At 33.3% G+C, this 12,261-nt stretch overlaps 1 protein-coding gene across 1 annotated transcript; it reads left to right on the top strand.

The window, feature by feature from the left end:
* Window positions 1-3,161: 3,161 nt before the first annotated feature.
* Window positions 3,162-11,130, top strand: LOC114400082 (CRM-domain containing factor CFM2, chloroplastic-like). Its single transcript, XM_028362352.1, has 12 exons — window positions 3,162-3,851; window positions 5,450-5,981; window positions 6,052-6,182; window positions 6,952-7,245; window positions 7,327-7,483; window positions 7,619-7,908; window positions 8,509-8,568; window positions 8,664-8,720; window positions 8,979-9,266; window positions 9,420-9,636; window positions 9,985-10,115; window positions 10,234-11,130. Exons 1-12 carry the CDS (start codon window positions 3,213-3,215, stop codon window positions 10,522-10,524), a joined length of 3,087 nt encoding a protein of 1,028 aa, XP_028218153.1. The 5' UTR covers window positions 3,162-3,212; the 3' UTR covers window positions 10,525-11,130.
* Window positions 11,131-12,261: the final 1,131 nt, after the last annotated feature.

The following is a 12,261-nucleotide window of genomic DNA, read 5'->3' as shown; positions in this document are numbered from 1 at the left end:
ATATATCAAAGTTTGCTTTTTGAGGATTTATGTATGATTCACTGCCGCGAGACATGGCTTTCCAAAGAGCTATATGCATTGACAATCATAAGACTAGCTATCATGCATCTTTGTCAATGCAAAATGTCGAACCTGATTCATCTCCAATCTCTCATTCACAACCTCAAGCAACTCTCAACTATCCCATTTTCTTTACCATCGTCATCCCTCAAGGCCTGAATTTAATTACTCTCTTTCCTACAGCAATTCCTATGGCAACCGCCACAAATATATCAAAGTCCTTAGGGTATATAAGATTAGAAGTGTTTTTAGAGTTTTTAAGATTTTCTCTATTTAAAAAAAAAAAACTTTATATTTTCAGAGAGAAACTCTCCAAACACTTATGACTTGTATCAAACATATCCTTACTAGTGGTGCCTCAACTATTGATATGTAATAGTTATTTAAAACCAAAAATGTGTTATTGCAAAGAGAAAGTGCTAACAACTTACAAAGTTTTGTTGAGAAAAAAACAACTAGGAAGATAGTATAAAGCACAAAACTCTTTACCTTAACAAATACTACCGAAAAACCAGAAATCCATGGTTTTACAAGCATGAATCCTCATTTTCCTTCTTCAAAATACACATAGGCTATTTCCCACATCATTTGCTTTCCCATATCAAACAAGAAAGTCAGGGTCTACCTTGAAAAAATCTCTGCCCAAATGTTGAAACCATAGTATAATTAAGAGATCAAAAATATTTTTTTTGAAAGACAAATATAGGATTTGTATTGATGTGTCAAGCATAGTTACAAAAAGCAACCTGTACAAGGTGTACAGAGATTGACACCTTTGTAAGTTATGTTGAAATCATTAGATAGGTGTGACACCATGTTTTATGTAATTGTGATTAACTTGATTGATTTTACTTAAAGAAAAAAAATCTAATTTAAAATTTAATTAATGATTTTGTATGATTTTCTGTTAGAATTTATTCGACTGAAACTTAGACTGAATTGTGGATCAAACAGTGTTGAATTTCACTGTAATTGTGAGCAGAACAATATAATGCTTAAGCTCAAAGCTGAACAAATTCGACACAATAGTTTATAAATCGATATACCATGAGTTGTTTAATCTACAGAACCCTCAAGCTTCAAGCTCATGAATTGGTTCACCTCAAAGCCAAATTCATCTGGAAGCTCATAGCAAAACCTAAGATCACAATTCATAGAAAACTTAAAACTTAGCAGCTAACTAGGGTCTAATAATGCTACTTTTGGATAAGCTCTTATATTGGTCGATCAAAGTCTTGAAACAAAAGGAAAGATCAAGCATATATAAGTCTAAGTGAGGAAAAGTATATGTATGTATCGTTTTGAAAACTAATATAATCTAATAAGATTTTTTGTCTTATCCAGGACCTAGTTCAATTATAATGATTTTCCTTAGAATTCATGGACAGTTTATGATGATTATGCGTTTTTCCATCCAATTCATTTACCATTATTTTCTATGAAAGACTTGTTATGCCATTGTTTCCTAATCCTACTTTTTTTTATACATGAGGAAAGATAAAAACAAGCACCACACTGCCTAAAACCAGAAACTAACGAAGTCTGGTCCTTAACAGCCCTATAGAATCAGCAAAAAAACCAATTATACAGGTCTTGAGGACAAACATCAAACAACATAAGATGATTCATAACAGAAGTTCCTAATCCTACCTTTAAATTGACCAAATGAAATTTCAAAATTTTCTCTACAAAGAATATATGAGAAGGATAACATTTTTTTTATGAAGGGGAAAGATACAACAAAAAGCAGAAAAAAGAAAAAACTATTTCCTGACTGTAGCAACTCCTATAGCATCAACAAGCAAAGGAAGAATCAACAGTGCTGTATAACTTTCATTCTTACTTACTCAATTTGTTGTTTTCTATTTTAATTTCTTTGTTTTAAGTTTTAGTTGGTTACTTGGTAGAAGTGTCTAGATGTATGGACTTTCTATAAGTTACCCTTCAAGAAGAATTGAGATATCATTTATAAATACTTGCTTAAACAACCAATCTCTAGCTATTAGAATTGGCAATTCACATGAACTTTATTTAAGATCTAATATCAAGTTAGATTTCTTAAAATTAATTAACATTAACTAAAGCTCTCCCAGAAATAAAAAAAGTGATCGCGTTGAAACCCAATAATTGAGTTAGACAATTTGAGAATTTTCAACAAATTTTATATTTTGTTTTGAATCACACCTTATATTTAAGGATGGATGGATATGTAATAATAAATAACACAAGAATAAATATATATTGTAAAATTTTCCCTCTCATACATCTTTTCTCTCAATTCTTACTATTTTCTATGTGAATTAATGGAATTGTAAAATTTCATTCCATTTTTTTTATAGACTTAGGGTGAAAGAAGAAACAAATGAGAAAAAAGATTTTTAAAAAAATAGAGAAAAATTGATTAGCTAGATGACAGATAATATTATAAAAAAATAAGAAAAAAAACGAAAATAAAATAAGATAAAAATGAGATTGAAGAGAATGTATACAACTGAAGGAATTTACTCTTATGAGTTGTGTGTCCATGTAGACCAATCAATTATTGATTAATAAGAAAACTAAATAATAAATAATAAGAAAAATAATCAAATACTAAACTGCTCTAATTAAAACATATCAAATGATATTTATATTTTCTCTCAAGTTGGAGTGTATATATATATATATATTACGAATCTTGTTACAAATGTGGTGAACTCACAATTTCAGTTGTTGTGTGTGGTTGTGACAAAAAATCTCAACAGCAACCAACAAATTGGTGTGCGTGAAATGTGTGAATACCAATTTTTTTTTTCATTAGTTTTTCCTTGTTAGTTTTTTTACCACTAATTTTATTTTATATATAATTCTTACACATTAATATGTGTATATATCTTTCTTATTTTCATATAAATACTATATAGATAATATTTTAAAGAATAAATATATTTATCCCTAGAATTTTAAAGAGTTTTACACTGTATAATTTTTTCTAAGAAATAGGCAATATTGGTTCGAATCCAAATTGGGGCAATTTTTAATACATACAATAATTTTCAATTATAGTTTTTTTCTTAAAAAAAATACCTTGGTGCCTCCTATTTTTATTCTTAGGTGCAAACATTGTACAGTGTTGTCATCCATGTTCCATGAAGTAACTAACTGCTACTGAAATGTTTCTTCCTGCAACTAATGTCCTCTTTCAATACACCTTTCCTTCTTCTTCTTCTTCTTCATTGAATTTTTTCCCTCTTCAATTCCCCAAATCCAAAACCAAATTCCACATTCGTTGCTCCACTCCCGAGATTCAAACCCGAACCCGTCGACGCTCCTCCGCCATTGAACAAATCGCCAAGAAGCTCCGCAGCCTCGGCATCACCGAACCCCCTACCTCCTCCTCCTCCGAAATTCACGTTCCGTTCCCGCATGAGCTCCCGAAGCGGCGCGTGGGGCACACCTTCGAGCCGAGCTGGAGCACGCCGCTGAACCCGGTGCCGGTCCCGGGGTCCGGCATCGCGGCGCTGAGCAAGAGCGAGGTGAGGAGGCAGAAGAAACTGCGGGCAGAGGAGTCGAGGAGGAGGAAAGAATTGGTGCCCACGCTGGCGGAGCTGAGCCTCCCGGACTCTGAGATTCGGCGCCTGACCACGCTAGGGTTTTCGACGACGAAGAAGAAGGTCAGGCTAGCCAAGGCCGGCATCACGGAGCGGATCGTGGACGTGATTCACGAGCGGTGGAAGCGTTCCGAGGTGGTGAGGGTCTTCTGTGAGGAGCTTTCTAGAGATGACATGAGAAGGACTCATGATTTGTTGGAGGTGAGTTAGCAAACATGAAACACCACTGCCACTTTTGTATCCAAAGTTCTGTTTGTTTAAGCTTTTTAAATTGTTGATATCGCGGACCAATGCAGTCGCAATTGCGGTTGCGGACGGTTAAAAAACCTTGATGTTGTGACCTAAATCATGGTGGCAGAGACTGTTTTTTAAAACCTTCATTTTGGCTTCCATGGATATTTAGGGGAATAGGAAATAAGAAGAAAAAATGAATTAAACTTTTTTCTTTTCTTTTTAAGTTAAAATCAACTTATTCACTTAACTTTTGTAGAAGCTATCTCATCTAGTTTCCTCTTAGGTGTATAAATTGATTTTAACTTGTGAAACAGGAACTAAGATTTCTTTTGTGTAAGTTAAAATCAACTTATACACTTATGTTTTGTAAAAGCTCTCTCATTTAACCTTTTTAAAAGATGAGATGCATAAATTGATTTTAACATAAGCAAATATTCAATTTTTGTGCACGTTTGGGTAGCCGTCCAAATTGTTGTAGCACACATTCTAATGCAGTTCTAATGCATAAGTAAGGCATGTGTTGCTTTGGCAAACGTGATTTTGATGGAAGAGGATGTTTACTAAAACATGCCCTTTATCTTCTTAAGACACTGTTTGGATAAACTTCTCTGTAAGCACCCCTAGTAAAGGAAAATAAGATGGTAAAATGAATTGACTTTGTCATATAAACCAAAATCAATTTATGCACTTAACTTTTATAAAAGCTCGTTTTATTTAACTTTTCCAAAAGTTATGGTGCATAAGTTGGTTTTAGACTTGCATATAGAAAAGTTCAACGTATTTTAGCTTCTTACTTTCTTCTTCTACAAGTGTTTATGGACAAGTTTATCTAAAAATGACCTTATTTTCTTATCCTACAAGTAATGCATATGGAGAAATTTATCCAAATAGAACCTTAGTGTCCGGATAGAACCTTAGTGCTGTGAGAATGAGATATGGCTTTGTGGATGGCATTGTTATTTATTCTTTCTTCTGGGTTGAAATATAAGAAATCTTCTTCAGCCATAAGTAAATGTAGAAAAATCCCATGCGGTTCAAAATTCAACAATGCAGCTCTTGAAGTTGTTATACGATAAGTGTTCATATGTAAATATAGAAAATTCCCATGTGGTTCAAAACTCAGCAATGGAACTCTTCATGCTGTTAAACTGTAAGTGTTGCAAGTTTTCTGCCTGTGCACCAGCAAATAATTGACACTGATTGGCATGGTTTGACGAAGTTCAGAGTTCTAGTTGTTAATGTTGCATTTTTGTTTTCTTTCAACGCCAGTTGATATGTTTTAACTTATAATTACAGCAATGCTACTTTATTTTCAGGTTGTCTTGTTTCCAAGATATTGTTGAATAATTTTTAAAAAAAAATGATCTTTTTGTGAAAATAAAGCGTTGTATTTGCAATTATTAGTGAAAGCATATCAAGTGAAAATTAAAGCAGGAAATAAACCAAAGTTGGAGGGGCTATTTACATTTTAGCCTTTTTTTTCTCCGATGTGATATTATGATTATGGTGCCCTGTGTATAAAATGATTTGATTGTAGCTTCTTTTTTCTGTCCTTCCATTTTCAGAGAAAAACTGGAGGCCTTGTTGTTTGGAGATCTGGAACGAAGATAATATTGTACAGAGGAGCTGATTATAAGTATCCTTACTTCTTATCTGATAAAGTTACGAGACAAGACAACACTAGTAATGATGCTTTGCAACATGTCAATGCTGATGATAAATACTGTGATAAAAGTGAGAGCCACTTGTCTGAAAAAAATTCAGTGGCATGTGCTGTGGAAAATTCAAATGCTGAAACAGCAAAACCAGCTTTGATACTAGGTGTTGGTACTCCCAATAAAGTACGATTTCAACTGCCAGATGAAGCAGAGCTTGCAGAAGATACAGACTGTTTGCTAACAGGGCTTGGGCCTCGATTTACTGATTGGTGGGGAGGTGATCCTTTGCCTGTTGATGCTGATCTTCTGCCTGCTGTTATTCATGGTTATAGGAAGCCCTTTCGCCTTCTTCCATATGGTGTGAATCCTAAACTAACAGATGATGAAATGACCACATTGAAGAGACTTGGCAAACCTTTACCTTGCCATTTTGCATTAGGTAAGTTTGTCCTACTTTTCCTTACCTGACCAAAATTAGGTTTAATTTCTTTTTTTCTTTTATTTCACAGGGAGAAACAGGAAACTTCAAGGATTGGCTGCTGCAATTATTAAGCTTTGGGAAAGATGTGAGATTGTCAAGATTGCTGTAAAGAGAGGTGTGCAGAATACTAGCAGTAAGATAATGGCTAAAGAGCTAAAGGTTAGTTATTGTTTTCACTGAGAATTTTCAAATTTTATGAAATTTAGAACTTACAGTATAAATAATTAAATATAGTAAATGGAATTGTATAACCAGTCACAGTCTATGACTTCCCATTTCTTGTGCCATATGTTGTCTGAGAATGGCATTCTCTGCATATAACTGCGATTATTGACTGATCAACCAGGCGAGGCAATGCTTCTTTAGACAATGTCAATAAATTAATGTAGTGATAATATGGTGCTGACTGATTAACTGACATTGAAATTTTTACTAGTCATAAGTTGCAAATGGTGCTACTGGTACTTGTGATCACTGAAGATTGTAATCACCTTGTGATGTTTCTTTTATTTGGTGTGATTAAAATAAGTAAATTGTATCTTATGAGAACATTCTTATTGATTTGACCTCTGACATGACTTATGAGGGCAGGAACAGTAGACCTGAAGTCATGTTTAAAACTGATAAGGTTGGTTTTTGCTGTATCTCTTTTCTCTTTTTCCATCTCGAGAGATGAATAAAATGACACAAGGATCCACTATCAGTTTTAAGTTTAATTGCATTACTGATCTGGCACAACTGTCAGGGGAACTAATTAACTTAGGTTATGTAGCAATAGTAAACAAATAAATTTCATGTAAATATAATATTTGAGATGGTTGATTTGAAAGAACTTAAATACAACACAATCTTGTCTAAAAACCAAAATGATATATATGATACCATTATATCTCAGTTTCAGTTTAATAAAATATCTACTTCTCTGCAGCATTTAACTGGAGGAATTCTCCTTTCTCGGGATAGAGAATTCTTTGTTTTCTATAGAGGAAAGGACTACTTGCCAGCTGCAGTGTCTTCAGCCATTAAAAAGCAGAGGAATATTGGAATGTACAAACTGAAGTTTGGAAACAGTTTGTCAGCTACAGTCACTCCAAACCCGAAAGATGGAACCATAGAGTGTAATTCTGAAGTAAAGGGTATGAACTTCCAGAAAGATACTAAACAACGAATGTTGACTAAGGCTGAGGAAGCTATTAAAAGAACAAGCATCAAATTGTCAATGGTATGATTTCATTAAAAAGCTCCAATTTTCTGTTTTTTACATTTTTTTTTTAGTTACGGATGGTATAGGTTTGGCATACAGGCATTAGAAAAGAAAGCAAAGGCTGAAAAACTTCTAGAAAAGCTGATAAATGCAGAGAGTCCCCAAGAACAAGAAATAGATAAAGAGGGTATTAGTAAAGAAGAGAAATACATGCTGCGGAGGATTGGCTTGATGATGAAGCCCTTCCTGTTACTAGGTGATTCTTGAAAATGATTTTTGATGTTCACAACCATAGATAGTTGATTATTCTAAATTTGGAATGAAACCTTTAAAGCTATTTAAAATACTTGACAACAACACCTTTTCCTGATAAGTCCTCTTTATTCTTCAGGTAGACGAGGGGTTTTTGATGGAACGGTTGAAAATATGCATCTTCATTGGAAGTATCGGGAACTTGTGAAGATAATATGTAATGGAAGCCTGGAAGAAGTCCATCAGATAGCTCTGACCTTAGAGGCAGAAAGTGGTGGAATATTAGTGGCAGTAGAGAGAGTGAGAAAGGGATTTGCAATCATTGTGTATCGTGGAAAGAATTATAGTGTCCCTGTTTGTTTGAGGCCTCAAACGCTTTTAAATAAAAGGCAAGCTTTGAAGCGTTCTATAGAGGCACAGCGCCGTGAGGTAAAACTGTCATCATCAACTTGTATTTGAGTAGGAGTGTAAGTTAACTTGTTTTCAACATTTCCTTTGTGAAAAATAAGGGTAGGGTGGGGCAGAGATTCTTTTTGCCTGTTACACCACATGTAAAATGATAACTATAGGTTGGTTTTGCATGAACTTTCAGAAAATGATCTTTTCTATATGATTTTTTTTAAATATCTTCATAAAAAAAAAAGGTTATTTTATGTTTGGATGTAAAATTTGAGAAGCACTTTTTTTAATGTTTGAATTGAACAGCATCTTTAATATGTAAAAATGATTTTTCTTCAGAAGCACAAATTCCTCGTTGGAAAAAAAAAACATTTTGTACTTTTTTCAGTGCTTCAGCTTCTTTTTTTATTTTTAAGTTCATATGATCACTTTAAAGTGTGTGTATATATATATATATATATTAAAAAAATCTTTCTTATCTTGGAAAAGCAAATTACATTTGATGTTTATTTGGTTGATTGATCGAGAGATGGTGTTAATTTTGTTACCAGTGGTCTCTATGGTGACCACTATATTGTGGCATGGGTTTTCATCCTCACCTCCTTATTCCTTTTATCTCATTTCCTGCAGTCATTGAAACTTCGTATTTTGACGCTAGATAAGGAAATAAATGAATTGAAGCTTCAAATTGTAAGTGGTCCACATTTTTATTATTATTTTGCATTTTTGCTGAAATACTTCTCCCCTTGATTTCAATTTGCAATATGGATTATTCACCTGACTAGGTTGAAGATGAGGAGGCTAACAGTAAGCAAATGGCTGAAGCGTCGAGACTTGACATGGTAAATTATCTCATGCTACTTCTTTAGCTCTATATTCTCCTTTCCTCATTACAAATACAATGCCTAGCATTTTTGTTACTTCAGAACAGACTATATGATCCATTGTAAATGTTGCAGTAATGAAGATGGGCAATATGAAAAGTGATAACAGTATGGTTGTATTTTACTAGTAGAAAATTAGTAAGAATTATTATTGCAATATAGTTACTAGTATGGTTCTCTATATAATATCTGAAATAGTTTGTGGCATGGTTCAAGGCTACAGACGAACATGAAGCTTGTTCAAATTTCATAAATTGGCATTCTCCTAAAGAAGCTTCTGGTGACAATCAACAAGCAATACAGGAGGAGCCAGTTGAGCTGATTGATAGTGGTGGAGCTCATCAAGGTGAACCAGAAAATTCCATAAGTTGGAATTCTTCTATAGAAGCTTCCATTGACAATCAACAAGCAATACAGGAGCATCCTGTTGAGCTGATTGATGGTGGTGCAACTCATCAAGATGAACCAGAATCCTGGCCTAGTTTGATTCATAAAGAAACACAGGTAAGCACATGGCTTTGATTGATGAAAATTGAACTGTTGACTGCAATCGTCTCCTGGATTATCATTTGGTTATGTCAAGGCTTCATTTGACTTGTTTTTGGCTTCGTATTTCGTTTTTCAATATTGATTTGGTAAAATTATCGTGGATTTCAGTCGGATGAAGTGAGTGATTCTGTGACTGATACCGAGCTTCACATCTCTAATAGAAAGGGAATGGAATCATCAAACTCATTGTCAAAAAATGATCGTGAACCATTAGCTCCAGTGATATATATGAGTTTGCCTTCTAGGTCTGTGCATCTTTCAACCAAAGAGAGACTTCTTCTGCGGAAGCAAGCCCTAAAGATAAAGCAACCTGTCCTTGCCATAGGTATTGTTTTCAGCTTTATTTTATTTTTTTTGCCAATATTGATTGTTCTAGGTTGTTTTAGCAGAGTAAAGATAGATAGCTAACTAGCACTCTAGGTTTTGGTCTTTGTTACTATAAAGAAATTGAAAAAACTGCTGTTGGCTTTTCTTATCTCACTTGTGCGGGGTAAATCTTCAATTGATGTCAACATCTTGAAAAATACTTTCTCTCCAGAAGGCTCTGGAACTGCTGTCTCCTGCTTTGTCTTGTGTTGTATTTCTTTTGTATTTTCCTGAAATTATGCTAATTGGGAGGAATCATCTCTCTCTCTCTTCCTTTCTCTTTTCTGTGGCCATACTATCTTTTCAGGAAAGAGCAATATTGTGTCCGGTGTTGTGCAAACAATTAAAGCTCACTTTGAAAAGCACCCTCTTGCTGTAGTTAATGTCAAAGGAAGGGCAAAAGGGACCTCAGTTCAGGAGTTGGTGTTCAAGCTAGAGGTGCACATGCAGAAAATTCCTTCCATTTTTCTCATCTCTTCCTCGTTGAACCTTTCTTGTTCTTGGGCAATAAATACTCCCTACATACTAATTTTCCTTTTCCCTGTTATTCTTGCAGCAAGAAACAGGTGCCCTTCTAGTCTCTCGGGAGCCTAGCAATATCATACTTTACAGGGGTTGGCCATCAGAGAGACGTAGCCGCCCTGCAATGCATGTTAATAAAGTGAGAAATGAGGAAGGGACAGAGCCCAGTGTCTCCCCTGCCTATGCACACAGGATCAGGATCAGGAACAGGAACAGGAAAATAAGAATAAGTATGATAGGGAAAAGAAGAATAGATAGAACAGGCTCAAGGCCAAATTTTAATTTTAGGAGAGATTCTACCCCCATCTTTAGCACTAGTTCGTAACATCATACTTCAGCACTGTGAACTCAGAGAGAAGTAATTTGGGGTGACATGGGAACATTGAAATTTTTTAGTGGGAAGAACACCAAACAGGAACTGGAAAAGAAAGAAGAAAGACAGCAAAGAGCCTTTACTAATTTTGAAGCCTTTCTTCACTCCTCAAGTGCCCAGTTTTTGTTTCTCTGGGACTGAACTTACATGTCTAGTAATATCTTCCTGGTACTTAAGACAAGGTCATCATGTTTTCCCTACCAAGCACCTTGTTTCTTAACACTCAAGGTTATCAACTCATCATGCACGATATGCTTGAATCATATTTGAGCAGAAAGTAATTTAGATACAGGCATACAGCATACGGATACCAGCGGAAGAAGAAGAAAAAATTGTATTACAACAAAACATTTAAATGGAAAAGAATACCACATGTTTGAATGTTTAGAAAGGAAAAAAATAAAATAATAAAGTTGTCTTTGTTGATTATAAATTTGGAACTCCATTACATCCATGTCTGGTATTCTCAGGTTTTCTCATCTAACTCTATACACTTCACAATATTGAAGTTCCAGTCCAGGGAACCTCAGTGGGGCATTGTTTGCCACTCCCACTTCATTATGTCTCCTTTTCTTTTTCCATTTTTATTTGTATTTCCTATTTTATCTTTATTTTAAAAAACGTTCAAGTACAATAAAATAAGTTTTAATCTTATATTTTTAGCATTATATGAAATTTAGCATATTAAAAAAATATATAATGTTAATATTTTGTTTTAGACATATTAAAAATAAGTAAAGATTCAGGAAATAAAAGTAAAAATTATTTTATTTAAATTAGGTCAAAAAATTGAAGAAAAAAATCTTTTCGATCAGGTGATAAGAGTAAAACAATTTTGGAAATATAAAATTATTATCTTCAGTTTGATTTACTTTTTACTATTATTTAATATTTTGTAACAAAAAGTGGCTTGAACATGTTTTTTAATCTTTGTATCCAACTATATTTAATTATTTTTTTTCATTTATACTTGAGAAATATTTAGTTCCTTAAATCACCTGCTAAGACATTGAAAGAACACTATTTTTTTGTTAAATATGAGATTTAGAAATCAAAAAATAAAAAATAAAAAGGAATTAGTTTTGAAAAATGTCATATATTTTTTTAACTTAAAAGGAACATATTTAAACTCTAAAATAATTATAACAATAGTAGTTTATGTCCAATAATGACGAGAAATGAAAGATTATGTTAAAAAATTGTAGTAAAAATAAAATAAGCGAAAACTAAATAATCAAATTAAAGAAGGGAAAGATGAAAATAGCTAGAAAGGAAAAGATAATGAGAAATTTTCCAAGTTATCTGGAATTGGATTAAGAAAAGGATTATTATAAATATATACTTATTTTTTCTTTTGTTTGATTTTCACTCTATTTTCTTTTTATCTCACTTTTCTTTTTCTCTTTATACCGTTTGTCATATTTATAACTTTATTTTTTATTTTTCTCTTTCTTTTGCCTAATTTCCTCCGTAATGAGTGAACATTTAGTATTTTTCTTGAGAAAAATAAGAAAAACTAGGTTATCTTTCTAATTATTTAATAATGGTGAGTTTGTGACAAAACGTACTAACTTTACTAACTTTACTAACTCACTTTTAATCTGTCTTAATGACGAATAGAAATAAATCATGAAAAAATGTTAGTAATAGAATAAAAATATTTTTTTTAATATAATTTGCTTGACATGT

This window comes from Glycine soja, chromosome 19, assembly GCF_004193775.1.
Source record: "Glycine soja cultivar W05 chromosome 19, ASM419377v2, whole genome shotgun sequence".
In the NCBI taxonomy this organism is placed as follows: domain Eukaryota; kingdom Viridiplantae; phylum Streptophyta; class Magnoliopsida; order Fabales; family Fabaceae; genus Glycine; species Glycine soja.
Note: the sequence above shows the minus strand (reverse complement) of the source record. Positions and strands in the feature narration are given on the sequence as shown.

What these genes read in the sequence shown, in the direction of transcription:
- LOC114400082 (XM_028362352.1), top strand. Translation starts at nt 3,213, where the DNA reads ATGTTTCTTCCTGCAACTAATGTCCTCTTTCAATACACCTTTCCTTCT. An exon ending in CAAGCATCAAATTGTCAATG is followed by an intron (nt 7,246 to 7,326) that starts GTATGATTTCAT and finishes TTTGGCATACAG; the next exon opens with GCATTAGAAAAGAAAGCAAA. An exon ending in GAAGCCCTTCCTGTTACTAG is followed by an intron (nt 7,484 to 7,618) that starts GTGATTCTTGAA and finishes TTTATTCTTCAG; the next exon opens with GTAGACGAGGGGTTTTTGAT.